The sequence below is a fragment of the Cyclospora cayetanensis genome, unplaced genomic scaffold (genome assembly GCF_002999335.1).
Source record: "Cyclospora cayetanensis isolate NF1_C8 unplaced genomic scaffold, CcayRef3 CcayRef3_contig_67, whole genome shotgun sequence".
Classification (NCBI taxonomy): Eukaryota; Apicomplexa; class Conoidasida; order Eucoccidiorida; family Eimeriidae; genus Cyclospora; species Cyclospora cayetanensis.
This window is the reverse complement of record NW_020312667.1, coordinates 186,488-206,047: the sequence shown is the minus strand read 5'-3', so window position 1 is coordinate 206,047 and position 19,560 is coordinate 186,488. Positions and strand designations below refer to the sequence as shown.

The 19,560-nt window shown below is 53.8% G+C and overlaps 3 protein-coding genes across 3 annotated transcripts; 1 reads left to right on the top strand and 2 right to left on the bottom strand.

The window, feature by feature from the left end:
• Positions 1 to 1,202: 1,202 nt before the first annotated feature.
• LOC113146840 (forkhead box protein P2-like) lies at positions 1,203 to 1,886 on the top strand. Its single transcript, XM_026335381.1, has 2 exons — positions 1,203 to 1,424; positions 1,494 to 1,886. Exons 1-2 carry the CDS (start codon positions 1,203 to 1,205, stop codon positions 1,884 to 1,886), a joined length of 615 nt encoding a protein of 204 aa, XP_026191166.1.
• A 7,225-nt stretch (positions 1,887 to 9,111) lies between these two features.
• LOC34619621 (calmodulin) lies at positions 9,112 to 9,648 on the bottom strand. The gene has a single exon (XM_022732905.1). It carries the CDS (start codon positions 9,646 to 9,648, stop codon positions 9,112 to 9,114), a length of 537 nt encoding a protein of 178 aa, XP_022590633.1.
• Positions 9,649 to 10,925: 1,277 nt separating this feature from the next.
• Positions 10,926 to 14,041, bottom strand: LOC34619620. The gene is made up of 3 exons (XM_026335380.1): positions 12,973 to 14,041; positions 12,721 to 12,884; positions 10,926 to 12,512 (listed from the first exon to the last, which is right to left on the bottom strand). The coding sequence occupies exons 1-3, from the start codon at positions 14,039 to 14,041 to the stop codon at positions 10,926 to 10,928; spliced, it is 2,820 nt and encodes a 939-aa protein (XP_026191165.1).
• Positions 14,042 to 19,560: the final 5,519 nt, after the last annotated feature.

Sequence of the window (19,560 nt, the reverse complement as noted above, 5' to 3'; positions counted from 1 at the left end):
CTTTTCAGTTGCTTTGTGGTGAATGGCGTTGTTTTGTTGCTGCAGTTGTATCGCTGCTTTTCAGTTGCTTTGTGGTGAATGGCGTTGTCTTGTTGCTGCAGTTGTATCGCTGCTTTTCAGTTGCTTTGTGGTGAATGGCGTTGTCTTGTTGCTGCAGTTGTATCGCTGCTTTTCAGTTGCTTTGTGGTGAATGGCGTTGTTTTGTTGCTGCAGTTGTATCGCTGCTTTTCAGTTGCTTTGTGGTGAATGGCGTTGTCTTGTTGCTGCAGTTGTATCGCTGCTTTTCAGTTGCTTTATGGTGAATGGCATTGTCTTGTTGCTGCAGTTGTATCGCTGCTTTTCAGTTGCGTTGTGGTGAATGGCGTTGTTTCGTTGCTGCAGTTGTATCGCTGCTTTTCAGTTGCTTTATGGTGAATGGCGTTGTCTTGTTGCTGCAGTTGTATCGCTGCTTTTCAGTTGCTTTATGGTGAATGGCGTTGTTTTGTTGCTGCAGTTGTATCGCTGCTTTTCAATTGCTTTATGCTGAATGGCGTTGTTTTGTTGCTGCAGTTGTATCGCTGCTTTTCAGTTGCTTTATGCTGAATGGCGTTGTCTTGTTGCTGCAGTTGTATCGCTGCTTTTCAGTTGCTTTGTGGTGAATGGCGTTGTTTTGTTGCTGCAGTTGTATCGCTGCTTTTCAGTTGCGTTGTGCTGAATGGCGTTGTCTTGTTGCTGCAGTCGTATCGCTGCTTTTCAGCTGCTTTGTGGTGAATGGCGTTGTTTTGTTGCTGCAGTTGTATCGCTGCTTTTCAGTTGCGTTGTGGTGAATGGCGTTGTTTTGTTGCTGCAGTTGTATCGCCGCTTTTCAGTTGCTTTGTGGTGAATGGCGTTGTTTTGTTGCTGCAGTTGTATCGCTGCTTTTCAGTTGCGTTGTGGTGGATGGCGTTGTTTTGTTGCTGCAGTTGTATCGCTGCTTTTCAGTTGCTCTATGGTGAATGGCGTTGTTTTGTTGCTGCAGTTGTATCGCTGCTTTTCAGTTGCTCTATGGTGAATGGCGTTGTTTTGTTGCTCCTGTTGGGGGAATTGGCTGTTGGAGTGCTGCGGATAAAGCAGCTCTTACCGCTTGCGTCTCTTGACTGCGCATACGCCACCAGGCCTGACGCGAGCGAGCGCCTTCTTCATTGGTGGCTATGCACTTTGCATGCATGCGATGTGTAAAATGCATGCAGCTGTTGCACTATTTGGAAAGCGAGGGGCCTCACAAGTGTCGCCAACTGCTCCGCCTGAATCGCGGAGTCTTCGGACGCCAAGCGGCAGTTTTGCTGCTGAGACAGTTGCAGCAACGCGTCGAGCAGAAGCAGCACGAGCAGCTGCTGCAAAAGCTGCAGCGGCTGCAGGAGGAGACAGAAGCGGATATGCAGAACATACAAAACCAAAGGGAGCTTGTATTGCGGCAGATGCAGCGCCTGCGTCAGCAGCAGGAAGAAGAGCAGAAGAAGCAGAAGCAGCAGCAGGAAGAAGAGCAGCATCACAAGCAGCAGCAGGAAGAAGAGCAACATCAGAAGCAGCAGGAAGAAGAGCAGCATCAGAAGCACTGTGGACGGCGGCAAAAGAGGGAGCAGGGGCAGCTAGACGAGCTTCAGTTTGCGCTGGTGCAAATAGAGAAGCAGCAGCAACTGGCTGCAGCACGCCAGCGGCAGCAGCAGCAGCAACTGCAGCAGCAGGCTGTTGGTGCGGTAGTAGAGGCAGCAAGAGTGCTGCATAGAGGATTCTTAGAGCATGGAGCCTTCAGAGCCAAGCCGTTGAATCACTGGAAACACAGGACCAAGGTGTGTTGTGTCTACGTGGTGCTGCAGCAGCTGTCGAGACTCCTGGCAGTATTGCTTTCTGCTCCCGGCTGGCTGTAGGGAACGAATACGAATCTGCTGGTGCTTTGCAGCGGCTCTTCTTGGCGTGGCTACAGCACAACGGGAAGGGTAGCAGCCGAAGCAGCAAACCTTCGCTACCGCTATTAGCTACTGCATAGTTATCACCATTAGCTACTGCTTTGCTACTGCCATTAGATACTGCTCTGCTACACCGTTAGCTGCTGCTTTGCTACCACCATTAGATACTGCTTAGCTGCTGCTTTGCTACCACCATTAGTTACTGCTTAGCTGCTGCTTTGTTACTACCATTAGATACTGCTTAGCTGCTGCTTTGCTACCACCATTAGATACTGCTTAGCTGCTGCTTTGCTACCACCATTAGTTACTGCTTTGCTACTGCTTTGCCGCAGATCAATCCGGGAGCCCTCGCGCCTTTCATCTTAGGGCGTGCAGGTATGAATGCAGCAAATCTTGAAATAGATCTGCATAATGCGTGCTGCTGCATTCAGGAAGGTATTTTGAGTAGCTTGGGAGGGGGGGGGGGGGGGGGGGAAAGCCTCAACTGCTGCAGAGAGGATGCACAAGCGAAGGCGTGTAGGGCTGTGTAGGTGGGCTGTGTTTCAGGATCTACGCCTTGGGAACGCCAGCAGGCGACAGCTGCATTTAGCGACTGCGTTTACAACGGCCACCTCTTCGCTGCCTGCCGCATCTTGAGGCTTCAGACAGAGTGAGCTATGGCCTTTTTGCGTCAGGGGGCATTGACTGCTTGTGCTGACGTTGGTGGATATTTGGTATTCTCCTTTATGGGGTGTGCGCGCGGTGCGGAGGGGATTCGAGGTGGAGGAGCAATGGCGTTGAAAGTTTTTGCGTGCAGCTTGCTGGAGCTACGTGGCCGTCCTGAAGTTGTCTTGGCGTTTCTGCGTCTTTTCGAGGATCTGAATGCTCGAGGCAAGGAGCTGCACCTGCAGCGAGAGCAGCGGAAGAAGCAGCAGCAAGCCGCGGCTGAGGCGGACGGGCAGCAGGATGGAGCACATGCACAGCAGCGGCGAGAGGGAGAAGAGCAGCACCAAGCAAAGGAGAAAGCAGCGCCTCCTCAAAGTGGCGAAGCTGCCGATAGCGATGACACGAGCGACACACTTCGCGGTGATGGCCAAAGCAGCAACACGCCGATGCTGCTGACTCGAAATCTTCGCTTTCGACTGCGCAAAGCAGCAGAAAAGGCGAAGCAGCGCCGCTACGCTCTCCCCGACGCCCTCAAAGCAACACCCGATAGCAGCAGCAACAACAGCAATGCCAGCAGCAGCAACAGCAGTAGCAGCAAGTACTTTTCAGCGTGCAGTTTTAAGGACGTTGCATTCCTGAGGAAGGTGTATTTGTCAACGATTCGGCGACCGCGGGTGCATGCGAAACTGGCAGAAATCGTAACGCACTGGGAGGAAGAGCACCACGCTCTCGCCAAGCAGCAACAGCTGGATGACTTGAGGTAATTTCGTGTGGGCTGCTGTTGCAGCCGTTGCAAGTCCCCTCAGGCTGCTCGTTGTTTCCGATACGGTGTGCGTCTCTTTTTTGTTGCTCTTCCTGCTGCTGCTTCGGTATGAAACAATTCATCAAACAACGCTGCTGCGGCTCCTACAGGGCGCGTCGTCACGCTGAGCGGGAGAAGTGGTTTGCTGCTAAGGGCATGGACTTGCCCTTCTTAGAAGAAACAGCACGGCAGCTGCAGTTGAACGCCGAGAATGTGCAGTCGCTGCAGGAGTTTTTCAAGAGTCCAAACTTCGATCTGCAGGCGTGGCTAGATGAACCCCCGCCCGGACGTCTCGCGAAGGACCCTCCCGTTGAGCAGCAGGAGGAAGGATGAGAAATCTTCTCGCGGATGCCGACCGCAGACGCTGTCTGGAGCAGCTTAAGGAGCGCCAGCCTGCCGCAAAAGCTACGGCGCTGTGAAGGCTGTTGTCGCGGAGAAAGATGCTTGCTCGCCGCGAGCCGCACGCCTCCCACCAGGTCAGCAGCCAGCAGCTGTCACATATGGACGCCTGCTCGTCTGCCTATTCGAAACGGCTGCAAGCGGACTGAGAAACAGCGCTCACCAAATATCGCCTACCAGCTGTCACTTAAAGCGCGCCCTCTTCGCAAAGCCATTGGGTCTAGGGTTTAGAGAGTTGCACTAGCTTCTAGCGCTTTTAGCTCTCCCTCCCTCCCCTCCGCTTCTCCCCTGAATTTGCTGCCCTAGATACAAGAACAGGAGCTCTTCGATCGAGATAGAACCGCACTCGCTAGCTGCGGCGAATAAGCGACCTATGGGTGGTCTGCGTAAAATTAGCGTCGGCCTCGCCAGAGCCTTCACCGGCCAGCACAATGCCTGCCTTCTCAGCGGCGCAAGCAGCTAGCCGTGTGAACGCAAGCAGCCAGCTAGCCATGTAAGCTCCAGCCGCTGTTGCCTAACAACTACGGCAGCACCAGGAGCAGCTACACCGGCAGGGCGAGTGGGGCGAAGGCGAGGGATGCGGTGTAGGCTCGTCCTCTTGGAGATTGAATTGGCGCTGTAGATGACCCTGCGGCGGCTAGATCTTCGCTTGTAGTGGTAGATGTCTTTTGGAAGCCACGAAGAAAGCTCTCTGAAGCAGACGGTCCTCAGGGCAACCTGCGTGCTAGGTAGCTAGCTGATGTATAGGATTTCTTTTAGTTCCCAGGGCAGTGAGCTCGCAGACTAGATAGCCAGGGAGGTCACTGAGTGTTTTACATGAGTATCTCGGAAAAACCGACTGGGGGTTAGCCCGCCCAAAAGAATAGTAGAGTGGTCGGCAGCAGCTCTGCCTACTGGGGATCTTTTTCACTTTGCTAAAATAACTCTAAGCAGTGGAATGCACATGGCCGGTGCCTGACGAGGCAGCAAGCACAGCCCACATATATGCCGCTACTATAGCTGCATAGATCGCTGCAGCTGCCACTGCTCCGTCTGCAGTTACGGCTACGGCACCTGACACGCCTGTAGCAGCAAGGGCTGGACCAAAGCATGACGAAGGGTGGACCAGATAATAAATAACCAAAAATTCTGCCTTCGGCGTCTGAAAGCTTGGCTTCGGTCCTCTACCACTCCATCGCTGCCCCTCTGGCTCCCACGTCTTCGTGCAGAAGGCGTCCCTATACAGACGGCAAGCGTAAACAAAGAGGAGGACAGAGTCAAATGCCGACACAGCTGCAAAGTATCCAAGTGGCTACGAGCAAATATCTGGCCTTACCGCACAGTCCAAGGCGCAGCTAGCCAGTGTGCGTGTGAGCTCGCGGCCGTGCTTTATTTGACTTCCAGGCGCACCCTGATGAAATGCACGCGTTCACACATAGTCGATAACAGCTGCTTCTTACCTCAGGCAACTAGTTAGAGGCCTAGAGAGGTAATTCAATGAACTGATGCTTGTGCAAGATCTGCCCTCGCCAGCCATGGCCTAGCCACTTTTCCTGATGCGTGCTCATTGCTGGCTGATCGCTTCTCCGTAGGCTAGCATAAGCCACCGACTTATGACCCTATCTCTAAGGGTCCGCCACCAGGGATGCTTCAAGGCTTCTCGCACGCACGAAGAGCAAGGAGATATGCAGCAGCAAAGACATCCGAGGCAAGTGCAAGATATATCGTATGAGTACAAACAGCAGAAAGAATAGGGTTTGAGGGTGAGAGCAGTGACAAGAAAAAGCCATTTGCAGCGGAGAGTTGCATATTGAAGTCTCAGATAGGTGTGCTTTCAACAATGGCAGCTGTCTGCAGCGCCCCATTCGTGAGGCTAGATGCCCTAGATTTGTTGTGCCTAAGAAACTGGTAATATTGTATTATAAGGGTCTAGGATTGGCGAGGAGACTTTGGGGTTTTAATTTATGAGCACGGTCTCGCTGGCCGTCATGACATGAATGGAGCTGTCAAATGAATATTCAGAGAAGGCATTTACCTTTTCTGATGGGGGTTTCGAGCCTTCATAGGAAGTGCAGTCGAAATCGGCGTCCCTCTCTTCGCACTTCAGAAATCGCAGATCCGAATGCGCAGCACGCATCTCGATCAGTGGCGAAAGAGAGACAAAGGAAAATGACTTTGCGTTCAGCCAAACACAAAGCGCACAGAGCAAGCTGGCCCCTAATCCGAGCACACCCATGACGGGCAAAGAAAGCTGATCACTGACTACTTAGCTCACAAGGAAGGCCACGAAGCACCACAACTAGTACCGGCATGAGCCGAGAAATCGCGTGGCAAATGCCGTCCGCGAGTTTATCCGCAGGTAGTGTAGCATGAGAAGCACCAATAGAAGCCACCGGCCACCAAATCGAAGTCAGAAATTGTAGTCATCTACAAAGTAAGCAGCAGCAAGCTCGGCAGAAACAGAAACAACTACCGGCAGATCACTACAAGCTTTTTCAATGAGCCCACCGTTCAAGTTCCGAAGAATAAGATCTCCAAGTGCCTAAATATTGGATTACAAATATGGGTCACATGTCTCACTTTTCGTTGTAGCAGGGCCTGCGCAAAGCATCCGTATCCACGGCAAGAGAGAACGCTGCCAGAAGTCAATCACAGAGAAATAATGTAGGCGTGCTACTTGGGTAGGAATGCATTCAGGGGCGCCTGCATTGCGCACCCACATCATCTTGCTTCGATGTCTCTGCTAACTCCTCGTCCGTGTACATGGTGTACCGTCCCTCCAGCATTGGCCTGGAGACACTCAAAGCTACACAAAGATACTACATGTAGCTACAAGCCAACGAGGCAGCAGCGAAAGTCGAAATAAGGCAAAATAAAGATTGGGTAAGCCGAATGCATGGGTATTGACCGTTCCTTTTTTAAGTGCGGAGGCAGCCAACAAAGGTAGCCGCACACTGCACAAGGTGCACCGCCTGTGAACGTCATTCTACATCCGCTATTGGCCGTTCTGTTGCATTGTGGCAACGCACATCACAAGGAGGACGGCATCATTTTCTGTGAAGCAGGGCAAGTGGTCATTCTCCACGAGGGGCCGCTTCCGCTACATTAATCGAATACCTGTACAGACACGCATGCAGATGCGGAATGCGGGGTGGCAACTAGAGAGAGAATCAGTGAGACCGGTGCAGTGATGCCGGCCGAAGGGCAGTTAGAAGGCCATGAAGCATACAGTGAGGCAAGGGCCAATGCGCGAGAGAGACGGGCGGAAGAAAACCATAAATACGACCATCTCGATTTGTGCCAGTGGGGGAATAACTGCACCAGCATGTCCGAGTCCGCTGCGGTGCTTGGTGGCTTTTCTGCATTGCGAGAGGCAATATGCGAATCGTTACCCTCTTATCAAGTAAACTTTTCCAACAGCAGGAAGAGGAGCGCCCAGAGCAACAACAACTTGAGATATACGCTTTTCTTTTGTTCTCGCTTAGCCGCATATAATGGCATCGATTTTCCTACCCGTAATTTCTCTTCATTGCACCCCTCATGTTAGAGAAAGAGAGCAAATGTTGGGACTCATAAGCAGCTCAGTAGGAGTTTTCTTGCATCCTGGTGCAGCTACTGCTGCTATTTAAACGTCGATAGGCGCCGGCTTGCTGAGGCCCGAAAGGCGACAAAACAGGCTGAATCATCGGCTGCATGCAGCACAGAGCCGAAATCAGTGTAAGAAGTTGTTGGTGGCGCTCCCGAGCAGGAAGCCGGTGAAAAAGGCACAAGTGACCCTGGGTCTGCAAGCGGTCTCCCAGCAGCAAGACGGGGGGTATTCCGCATCTTTTCCTTCTTCATGCAGTTCTTTGAACAGAAAGCTACATAATTCAGCTAGAATAAAAAAGGATGCATGCACAAAACCGCCGCCGTTGCATGTGCTGTATAACACAGCACCATGTGTGTCTCGATGCATTAGGGCCTCCTGACGCACTAGTCCCCCGCGCTCAGGCCACAGATGTTCTCGCCTTACAGTAAATATGATCATATATTCTAGTATCTGAACAGTTTACATTTCTGTAGGTGCCGCTCCAGCAACCGCAATAGAAGCAGCGTCAAGGGCCCTCTTAAATTTCACACGCTGGAGCAGCAAAGACAGCAGCAACACCAAGGCTAAAGAGGAGTAGTTCTGGCCTCTCGCTGAGACATAGCATACGAGACAACAACAAGCGCCACCCCAAAAGGAAAGACGCTGTAGTTCCCCTAGCAGCAACAGCCCCTGCTACCTCATTTGCAGCCAAAAGGCGGTACTAGGAAGGAGTACCCACAATCACAGCCATCGCAGGAAAGAAAAAAGAATTGCACCAAAGCAACTGAGCAAAGTAGAATGTGTTGAGGTAGAGCATCGATAGCAGCAGCAAGATCCGCGGCGAGATCCAGCTAGAAATACACAGTAGACACGAAGGGGCCAGGAAAGAAGTGATTGCGCTTACTGAGGCAAAACTGATTCCTAAGTGCAAAGAAAGAGGGATACACGAAAATACATATGAAAAGCCACACAACGGTTGTAATGCGCGCTGCGGTTTTGGCATTTTGTACTACCGTAGTTGCTAGTGCTACTACAGCTACGGGCGCCACTGTTGCTGGCCCCCCTGGCAGCCTGAGGGGATATAAAAAGTGGGAAAACAAGTGAGATGTGCTATCCTTGGGGGCAGCAGCATCCGCGGCATGAGTAATAGGGGGAGGACGGACACTAGCAGCGCAAAACAGGCATGGTGCAGCGCAACATCCGCTGTTTTTCCTTTGTATGTTCTTTAGATGCATCCCTTCCATGGATTCCGTCTTTGCTGCTTCTCCGTGCGCGCCTCTTGAAAGGCCTAAGACGCCCATTCTCCTGTGATCTTATGCCAGCTCGCAGCCTCGCGAAGGCTTCACTGCCACGCCAGGTATGCCGTGGGCGTGGGCCCTCTGCTAAGCCCTCCAGCACGGGGGAGGGGGGCCCTAAGCCAATCTGAAGGCTTTTCTCTCTAGTTGATGTGCTCTGCTTTCCTTGTTTGTGGTTCTCGTGTTCCCAGTTGTGCTTGCGTTCTCACGCGCTACACGCTGTGTGCTAGATGCCAACCTCGGCGCTTATCCTGAAATTTGAGCCTGTAACTTCTGCGCTCTAGATTCTAGATGTCCCCATGTAACGAAGAAACGTTTAAAGGCATTGATCGTATATAGCGAGCTCCTTCTCGGTAACATGGCGAAATTCGCCCTTAAACATATCGATGACCTATGTGCATAATCCCCGTACACAGCGCGCAATCACTACTCTAAATTGCCTTGCCACTACGGCCTACAGTGTCGGCACTCGGGCTTCGGAGTTACGATCTGAAAGGTTTAAATCCTTTCGCAGAGTCTGGCAAACTCGTCGAAGTTGAGGAACTGCTTTCCTTCTAGGCGCTCCAAGAGGAAGAGTTGCTGCACGTCTGCCGGCGACAGCTGCTCCCCTAAGCAAGTCAGAATCTGCTCTATTTCATTTCTTGCACACACTTGAGTGCCGTCAGGGTCTAAGAGAGAGAAACAGACACGCAGTTCCTCGATCTCTGCGAGGGACAAGCCAGGGAAAGGATCAGCTACGGAGTCCCCTAGAGCACTGAGAGCATTCAAGGAGTTCTTTTTCTTTTGCTTCGACTTGTTGAGGCTCTGGAGCTCTGCCGCCCGTTTCTTCCTTGCCAGGGATTGGAAATCGAACAATGTGATTTCTCGTTCGCCTTGCTTGTCAACCACTTGCACGATTTCTGCAAAACTCCAAACTTGGCCCAGGGACCGTAGCATGGATCCCAAAACTCCGGCGGGGACACGACCTTTCTCGTGAATGTCAAAATACCTGAAGACGAAGGTGACAAGACGCTCAAACTGCTGCTGCGAATCCATCTTCTTCTGCTCAGCGATCTCAGCAAAGTGGAGTCGGGGGAGCGACGAGCAAGGGGAAAACCTGGAACCGGAGAGGAAGACCAATATGAAATGAAATTGAGTAGGAAACAAATGAATAGTTACGTTGAAAGCCACAATAAAGAGAGGAGCACCACTGGCCGGTCGATTCAATCAGCAGTGGTTAGTGGCACAAGGAAGCCGCTGCTCTTCTAGTTCGCAGAAAAATACTACCTAATAAGTAAACAAAGGAAATAATGCGTTTGGCGGGAGGGTATCATTGGATGAAGGAAATACTGAACAGAGTGCAGAAGGCTATTTGCCATGACTAGCACAACAGGGCTGCTGCATTGCAGGTACCATGATCAGGGGACACACCACCGCCGACCGGGATTTTCCTTCTGTTCTTTACGTTACAGTTTGCATCAATATGTGCATACAATGCTCATTTTAGTACATGGACTCTTATTATCACATTTTTGGGGTCTTGTCTCTCTCCCTGCCGTGCCAGCTGAACAGCTGAACCTCCACGCTTCTGCACGGTAGCCGACAAACACACCTTCCCTTGAAGGCCAGCGGTTGCAATTTTCCCTCAGTTTTCACTTTATTTGCTGTATGCATGTGTTGCTGCTTTGGTGTAGGCATCGTAAGCCACAGGTGGTTCTACTATCCTGAGCCATGCATGGCGTTCTAGCCCGTTTGCGGTTTAAGCAAATATAACCCGTGAGATGAGAGGCATAAAGGGCCATGTGGAATGTCCTCCGGGCATCGGCGGGCCTTTAGTGGGGAAAGATCCTCATTGCAGCAAACACTCACGCTTGGATACGCGCTAGAGAGGGCCTATATGGGCTGTGAAACAACTCAAGGAGTGGTATCTAACACCTGTACTTCTAAACTTAAGACCCTGAATCCTATTCGTGAAAATCTGGAAATCCGTTATGAAAAAGAATTGGTATCTAAAACGGGGGCAGGCTGCATCTGAATGTGAGACCCTCTAGTTGCTTTCCCCGTCCATTTCCTTGCACATTACATTGAATGTGGCTTGTCACAACGACATATCTGCTGAGGTCATCACAAATCATTCATAAAACCTACAGAACTCTCACAAATAAACAAAGGCCAGAGGGCACATTGGCAGTGTGCCAAGGCACTGCGCTCCACAACCGCAAGGGAGGGTGCCCTCAGAGGGTGTTCTCCTCATGCCTTGGCAGACAGAATATGAGGCGCAAAAGTGCATTTCCAGTCTTTGCTGGCTTGTGCTGCTGAGGCTCGTCTAGAGCCTATGCCTCAAGCCATGACAGAGGATCTCTGGTGAGACCCTCTTCTGGAAGACCTGCTTCGGAAAGGGAGAGGCCACCTGGGGCGTCGCGGGGCCCAGAGGCCCCAATAACGCCTTTTTGCTCGTCGGTAGGCTGATCATAGAGCGATGTTGGGCTTGCTGCCAGAGAGTGATTTTTGCTGCTGCTGCTGCTGCTGCTACTGCCACGTCGGAGGAGGTGCATGGCTTGGCTGATGCTCTTCCGGAAGCCTTTAAAGTTTTGCGAGAGCTGCAGGGCTCCACTAGGCGACTTAATCAGTGCCCCCATGGGGAGGCTACCTGAAGGTGTGGAGAGCATCTCAGCGCCCTCCTCACGGCGCTCCTCCTCAGCACCCGCTTCTCCCACAGGCCCATCAGTCCTACAGGCATCGTTTTTTGTAGAGGCCTCTTCTTTAGGAGTTTGAAGCCCAGGTGGCCTTTGATTGATGTAATCAAGCGGCTCGTCCTCATGCAAAGAGAGAGAACGACCCAAGGGTTCTCCTTCAGGGCCCGCCTCCACTGCAGTTTTCTGCAGGGCCTCCCCCACAACGTGAGGATCCCCCGGGGGCCCCTGAGGGCATTCCGAGCTGCTTTCTTGTGTACAATCGGGTAGAGCACCCAGTATATCTGTTGTGGGGGCTTCTAGGGAGCTGAGTCTCCGCTCAGGGCGTCCTCCACTGCTGGTGCTCTTGTTGCTGCGGCTATTGCTCTTACTAGAGCTGTCGCTGTAACAGCTCCTACTGCTGCAGCTGTTGCTACTACTGTGCATTCTGCCAGCGGAATAGCACCTGAAAAGTGCTTCCCTCCTAGCCGATGCATGAACAAAGGGAACCGCCTCGGAAAGGCCTGACTGGCATCTCAGTGGGGGTACCTGGGGGGCCCTCCTAACGCTGGGCGAAGTCCTTGGGGGCCCCTCATGCAAGTCGGAAGCTTCGTCTGCATCTTTTGGAGTTTTCCCCATTATACGAGAAAAAAGCTTGCGAGTTCCACCCCCGATAGAAGCGCCCCAACCTCTTTCCTCTCTGGGAGACATTGGTGTCTGCTGCGGCGGGTGCTGTTGCTGCTGCTGCTGTCGCTGTTGCTGCAAGGGGCTTTGCTGCTGCAGCATTTGTAGCTGAAGAGGTGGGACGAAGGGGGATGAAGAGGCTTTCACAGGAATGGCGCCCCTCGGCGAGTAGTACGAATTGCCATCTGGTCGCGGTTGCTGCTGCTGCCCTTGCTGCTGCAGCATTTTTTGTTGTTGTTGCTGTTTCTGCGCAAACGCAGCTGCCATACTAGGCCCAGTGCAGTGATCGTTCGTGTGTGATACGCCTCTGAAAGTTAAAAAGCCCCCAAAGAGGCTCTCTAGTCCCCTAGGCGAAGGTGGAGAGACAGTGCTCTGCTGAGGCGAGACCCCTTGAAGGGAAACTCCAGTTAAGGTGCGCTGAAGGGCCCCCTGACGTGCCCCAAGTTCTTCGTAGGCGCTTTCTGCATATTTGATTTTATACTGGATTAGCTGCGACTGCAGCTGCTGTCTCTCTGTTGAGACTGTTTCCATTTGCTGCTTCAGTTGTTGTAGCTGCTGTTCATGCTGCAGAGGTAGCGCAGAACCAATCGCAAAAAACAACCGGCGCTGCACGAAAAGCCGTTAGAAGGTTCTCCTCACAGGTCACCAAACGGCAGCAGCAAAAGCAATGCAAGCAGCGGCAGTCCCAAATATAACCCAAGCACTACCAAGGCGCCACAGCAGCCACAGCAGCAGCAGGAGCAGTCGCAGCGTTTGAAAAAGCAGTTCAGACCTCTTTGCAGGTAGCTGTGGCCTCGGTGAGCTGCGTTGTTAGCTCCTGATTCTTCTGTTGCTGATGATACAACCGGCCGATAAGATCATCGCGCTCAGTCTTCAACGAACTCAACTCCGACGAGAGAAGTTTCATATCCTGAACCACAAGTCGTACAAGAAAGCCTAGACAACCATCCGCCTCTTCCGTGAAATGCCTCGAGGCCAGGGAGTACACCCCAGCCCTCAGAGTTCCTGCTACACGGAAACGCGCGTGCAGCAGGGCGCCAGTGAGGAGGAAATCTTCCAAAAGGCCAACTAAGACGTACAGGGTGTGTGGTGTCTTCATTTGGGGCGTCTTTGTTCCTTCGTTCGGCTTCTGCAAGTGCTGCGTTTGCGGTGCCGAGAGAGCGTCTAAGGCAGTAAAGCTCTTCCAGGAGACCGTCCCTTTCCTTCTTCGCCGCTGCTAGGTCCTTCAGCTGTTGAGTGCTGATTGCTTCTTGGAGAAGCGCCTTCTGTTGGTGGTGGTAGTCCTGCTCTAGCAGCAGCTCCTGCTGCTGCTGGAGCTGCTGCTGCAGCGAGACGGCACGCTCCAGCCACAAGGCTAAGTCTCCCTCCACCTTGTAGAACCAGAAGCCCAGGGCCCCCAGTCTTTTCCTGAGCGATTCCACATCGTTCTCTTTCTCGACTCCCTCGAACAGCTCCCAAATTTCCAGATCCAGGAGCCGCGGAAGCCCCTCGCCGAGGACTGCCCGTACTTGGGGGGCCTCTCCGCGCGACGAAGACGCACCCTGCGGCGGAGCGGGAGAGCCTTCTTGCCAAGCAGGCCCAGCTGCAGCCTGGAGCTCGTCGGCCTCTGCGAGAAGGCGGGTGGAAGCAGCCGACGCCAAAGAGAATGCGAATCGGTGATTTCTGCCCACGCCCGAGCCACGGCTGCTCGTCCGCGAAATAAAGCTTGCCAAGGACCCCGCTTCGGGTGCCCCCTCCGCCTCCCCCTCGGAGTCGAATGCCAAGTCTTGGCGAGGCGCATGCTCCAGGGAGCCCACCAGGGAAGCTCCCAGAGGCCTATCCCTCAGTCCTCCAAAAGGGCTGCTCGCGGAGAGGCCCCCAAACCCCGAGCGCCCAGCAGGCCGTGCCGGTGCAACAAGGCCTAACGGCAACGCGAAGCCTCGAGCCTGCGTAGGAGCCGTGGAGGCTCTCCTTATGCGGATCGGGGGGATCGCAGAGCTCGAGCCTCTCGAGGCTCCGTCCTCCGAGACATCCGGGGAGAGCGGGGAGGGCTGGGGAGGGGAGAGGCCCCCTTCTGAGACAGAAGGGGCTTCGGAGGCACCGGGCACACCCATTAGTACTCCGTGATTCGCCTCGCTGCTGCCCGTGTGGCTCCAGCGAGAGAGAGAGCGAGGGAGCTCTGGAGGGGGTTCGAGCGGCGAAACGCAGGGAAAGAGAAGATCCCTTTAGTCTCAGTTCGCGAGAGCACAGTCAGGCATTTAGCGGCCCCCCCGACGCCTCTGGAGGCTCGAGGGGCCCCTGCAGTAACACAGAGTCTCCTCAGGAGCCACCGCTCGAGAAGTCGGCCACCTGACCAGGACGCTAGCCAGAAGAAGATACTGAAAGAGGCGCCTTCCTACCAAAGAAAGGGAGGGGATGGGACTGTACAAGGCAAGCCAAAGCCTCGGGGTTGAGGCTCAGAGAGCGAGGCGGACAGGGTGCTTGCGACCAAGTGAGAAGAACCTTCCGGGCTGGAGGAAAGGAGAAGGAATCGATCGAAGCATGGAGAATTTAGAGTGAAGGCTTTCGGAAGGGGTGTGCCTCAGAAGGACCGGGTGACAGAGTGAGACCGCTGGTGCGTGTTGCGGCTTCAAGAGGGGAGACGTGGAGGAAGGGGCTGTCGTTAGGGTGGTCTACTACAGCACTGTTATTGCGTGCGCAGGTAAAAACGGAGCAGAACAAGCTAAAAAAGCGGCTAAACGGGCAATGGGCTCCTAAGAAGAGCAGCCACAGCCCTAGTGCAACACGCCCCGCGGTTGTCGCTAGTGGCGCCGTTGCCTCACGATAACAAATCTTGAAGCATAGACCTCGTCCCTGAATTGTAGAGTCAACACCACAAACTTTAAAACAGTCATTTTCAGCAGAGCAGCGTCCAGGTAACAAGTACTAAAAGAGCTAGCCTTCGCCGACAACTCCTAACCACGGTCATCACAGCGTTGAGAGAGCGAGAGAGAAAGAATGCGCATGGATAAATCAGGAGGCACTGTTCTAGCGCTTTATCCTCAGGTCTTAACGTGTATTAATAGACAGCCGTATCAAGCGTTTCACTCCGCCTAAAATTCGGTTCTAATAGGTGTATCTAGCGCCTTGCGCTCCCGATGTCTTCACGTCTGTTTAGCCAGCCTTCGATGTCTCTTCTCTGCTTTGCCTTCTTCTGTGTCTATCCCTGCGTCCTCTTCTTCTTTACTCATACTGTTTCTCTTGTTTCGCTGTCTGTTCCTCTTTTACGTCTTCTGCACAGGCTCCTGCAGTGCTGCCCACCCCTGCACCCCACCCTTCCCCTGGACACGTTCCGCGGGATCTTTCCGTTGCCAAGCCTCCTACGGTCTCAGCTTGACTTTTCTTGCCAGTGCATTCGTCTCAACTCTCCCTGTGTCATGCTTTTCCCCCCCTGTCCGCGAGTTTTCCTCCAAGGCTCCTAAAACTGGGGTGCCTCCGATGGTCCACCGCCAGGTGTCTCGTGCTTGCTCGCCTTCCTCTTCATCCTCGCTTTCTCTCCGCTTTACCTTCTGCCGCGCCTCCTCCTTTTTGCACTCCGTGTATCTTCATGTGACTCTAGAGAGGCCTTCGCTGCCCGCAACTGCGCGCACGGCGTGGACGGCATCGCTCGTGGCGCCTTCAGGCTTTATTCCGTGGTTCCAGGGTGCGAGAGGGGCTAGAGCGAGAGTGACACAAAGCCTGACGAGCGCTCCCTCATTAACATGCGTTCGCCGAATCTTTGAATACCCAACTAGAATAGGCCCCTCTTGCAATGCATCCCGGAGGAAGTACAAGTCCCACGGGAAGGCCCCCACCCCCAAAACAACAAACCGCTCCACACCCAAAGTAGAATCGCCAAGCCATTGAACCTAAACATTCTCTCTCCACCACTCATAAGGGCCCCCCTTGTGCTTATTCCCCGACACGCAACGCCACGCAGAACAGCCTTCTGTGAGAGAACAGAGAGACCTCTATAATCGGAGCATTATTTCACGGGTTGGCGCTTCCCCATCCCCGTTCCCGTAGCCCGTCAGGGGTGGCAAGAGAAGATAAACTCAGCAGCGTACCACAGCACAAAACCCGGAGAATTCCGACTAAGAGACTAGCAGGGCTGGCTAACGGATGGTGCAGCGTGCACTGACAGAGCGCCATGAAAAGAAGCGGGCTACAGACAGAGAGCCACCGTCGCGAGGCCACGTAAGCACGGAAGCGCAACAAAAATTAGCGTCCTGACCCTCCAAGGTAAGTAAGAGAGAAGAAACGAGGCAAGAGAGGCAGGAGGGCAAGAGCAGCGTTCCATAGGCAAAAAGAGACGCCCCACTCTGCTCACGCGCCTCTCCCCTACCACCTGTCTCCTACTCTTTCCTTGCCTTGTTTTTTTTCGCTTTTGATGCCTGCTTCTTTCTACAAGAAGGCACAAGGACAGATGGATCGGGCTGCCTGGAAACCGCATTTACGCGCTTGTGCTTTTTTCTCGGAATTTGATACCCTGCTTCTCTCCCCTTCTCACTATCCCCACAAATACTCATTGCATTCCTCTGTGCCTCCATTGCTGCATGCCTCCCTGGAGCTTCTTCATCCTTCGAATGCTCGCCGCTTTCGGCATGCCCCCCCTCCCCTACTAACCTCCTATTTCCCAAAGTGGACTTCCCTTTGCAAACCTCCATCACCACGAGCCGCGTCACACGACAGCCCGTATGGATGACCCTGAGGTGCAACAACAAAGCGCTCCACAATCGGAAACACAGGCAGCAAAATTTTTAGGCAGCCAACACCACCAGCTTACAGTGCACAGCAAAGATATTTAGACAATGCACAGAGACACGTCTTTAAGAATGCCATACATCTTGCTATACTATACGCATGCGCCAAAAGTACATGCATATATGTATATAGCTGCATAGAGAATTTCAACACAACATCCAAAGACAGAGACGGCAGAAATCGCCGTTTTCGCAATGCTGCCGCATACACTCAACAAAAGGCAGCCATCCTGAGCGTGAATCCATGGATGTGCAGACATACTCCTTCCTGGAGATGTCGTACCTATCTTCAAGGATTATATAGGGCTTTGTTTATAATGATACACACATAACCTTGTACAGATATATACATACGTATGTGTGCTGGACGCTATCTGTGCGAGCACACATCGTCAGCCATGTGGGAAATGCTGTACAAATCAGCAGAGAGGGCATACCTGATAGGTTCGATCTGTGGAAGGGTTGCATCTCCCTTTTCGTTTCGCTTGCCGCCGTCCTTATTGGCCTGTGGGTTTAGAGCCGTTGCGTTCTTGATGGCTGCAGCTCTTTCGAAAGTCCAAATCGCCACGGTGCCGCTGCTGTCGGCGCTGAAGAGGCATCCCTTTGACGACTCTCTGGCGTCCTGACGGCAGAAACGGAAACAGAAGGGGCAGGAAAAGCGTAGCGTTGCATTCGGCAAGCATGAAGCAATGCCTAATTCGCTTTATTGCGCCTCTGCAGCAGCAGCGGGGGGGGGGCGGGTGGGGAACCCATGTCAGCGGTTGGCAATGCAAATTAGGAGAACGCATATCACAAGCAGCGCAGCGAAGCATGCAACACAGCGCTCTTCCTGATTCGCCATACCTTGCAGAAATAGCTGAGGGCTTTGATCCTCGTCTTGTGGGGTGAAACGAGAAGGGCCGTCTCCCTGATGTTGCCTCCCCCTGCTGCGTCTTCCGCGGCGCTAGCATTAGGGGAACAAGAAGGCCTTCTTTTGAGAGTTTGAGCAGCCTTTGTTGTGACTGCCGCGGCTCTGGAGGGGGCCCCCTCCAGAAGAGAGAAGCAGTGCACCCCTCCGAGAGAAGTTCCCGCGAAAAGTGTGTGCTTGTCCTCTCCGAAGCAGAAGGCACTCCCTGAGTAGCCGCCACGAAACAAGTGATGCATACTGAGTTCATCAAGTGTCGCTCCCTCCCAAAGTAGCCTCTCTCTCTCCCCTCTGCACGCTGCCTACAGGGATATTTGCATGCAGCGGCACGCGCTTACAAGCAGCCTGCGGGGTGGGTGTCGTCGTCGGGGGGGCCCCCACGACACAAGAGTCTCCGGAAGCGGCTTCCGCCTTCGCCAGCTCCTTTGTTAGAATTTTCTTCGCAAACAGTACGCCAAAGGAAGTGCCACAGGGTGACCAGCTCACGCTGAGGGGCCCTAGGGCAGACGCACATGCGCAAAAGAGCAGACGAGCACATCCGGGCAGTAGCTGCGCAGTCGCCTAGCGCTGTTAGCTTTGCGCGAGGAAGGCCCCTCTCTGCTACACCCACGCACGCTTACCCTCGTCGAGTTCAAACCTAGCCGTACAGACTCCGCGCATCAAATCCAAAAGGAGCAGCGCCCTGCTACCGTTCAAACACAGCGCCAGTTTACAGCTTGCATGCACCACCACTTGCGAGGCTGCTGCTGCCCCCGACAAAACTGCTTTCTTCTGCCGCTTCTCCTGCGTATTCTGCCGTGTTTGAATCGTCTTCAGGAGCTGCCAGTCTCCCGTGCGCCTGAGGGAGAGTGCCCCTCCCTCAGAGAGGCAGAGGCAGAGGGAGGAGCCTGCAGCTGCCAAGCTGCTGACGGTCTGCTGCTGCTGCAGCAGAATTAGGCCCTTCTCTTGCATGCTGCCAACGTCGTACAGCCTGCAGCGCAGCACCAGCAAGAAGCCTCTCGCAAGCGCTCTCCCACTAGCTCGTGTTGCACAGGGCTTCCGCCGAGACAGACAGACACGCAATACCGTGAGAGAAGACGACGAGCGCAAAGCGCCTCTATTGAGCCGCCAAGACACAGGCACGCCTAGAACCCCGCAGGGTAACTTTCAAGCAGAGAGGCTGCAGGGAACAGCACTTCCAAAGGGTGTGGCTGCAAGTGCGAAGGGCCTCACTTCAGCGTTTCGTCTGTGCTCCCCGAGACCAGGAAACGACCTACAGAGCAAAGGGCAGTCACACAGCCCTAAAGCAAAGCGCACAGAAGGAGAGGGATGCTGCACATAAACAGGCGAAGTGATGGCTCCACAACAAGGAACGGCCAGAGGGGGAGGGGGCTCCGGAGAAGGCAGGCGCTTGCATCGACGTAGCCAAACGCGAGATCGCTCATTTGTTCGGAGCCAGCAACAACCTTCGGGAAGTTCTGACAACAGCGCGAAAGGGAGGATGAGGCAGCGCAGGATCGACATCGGGGCGGGGGGGCTGGTTGGTTCGTCGTGAGGCCTTACGGCGTGCGCGTTGACAGCGAAGATCCTTTGAATGCCTTCCTCCGACTCCTGGCATTCGCTCGCATCCTTAAAGCTGCAAGAAGAGGGCCCTATCAAATGGGAGGCATCCACGCGATAGCCGACGAGGCCTCCCTCATAGGTCCCCAGCGCAAGGATCAACTGCGGGAAGGAAGGCTTTTGAGGCCCCTCTACGGGAAGCTGCGCCTCCTGGGGGCCCTCATGATGATCAGCGAGCGCTAGCAGCCTCTGCCGCTTTTTGCCGTGCATTTGCCGCTCGGAAGATGCAGGTTGCACACGAGCAAGGCCCTCCTAGCGGGCAGGCAGCCAGGGAGGGCGGTCAGCAGAGGCTTCGAAACCCACAAAAAAGACTCTTTTTAGACGGCGCTTCCCCTAAAACTGGTAACAC

Bases quoted from the DNA above. Each gene is read 5' to 3' on its own strand.
- LOC113146840 (XM_026335381.1), top strand. From the start codon at position 1,203: ATGCAGCTGTTGCACTATTTGGAAAGCGAGGGGCCTCACAAGTGTCGC. The intron at 1,425-1,493 runs GTATTGCGGCAG...AAGCAGCAGCAG, and splicing joins TACAAAACCAAAGGGAGCTT to GAAGAAGAGCAGCATCACAA.
- LOC34619621 (XM_022732905.1), bottom strand. From the start codon at position 9,648: ATGGATTCGCAGCAGCAGTTTGAGCGTCTTGTCACCTTCGTCTTCAGG.
- LOC34619620 (XM_026335380.1), bottom strand. From the start codon at position 14,041: ATGGGTGTGCCCGGTGCCTCCGAAGCCCCTTCTGTCTCAGAAGGGGGC. The intron at 12,885-12,972 runs GCGCGTTTCCGT...ATGGTTGTCTAG, and splicing joins TCACTGGCGCCCTGCTGCAC to GCTTTCTTGTACGACTTGTG. The intron at 12,513-12,720 runs GTCTGAACTGCT...CTACCTCTGCAG, and splicing joins CCACAGCTACCTGCAAAGAG to CATGAACAGCAGCTACAACA.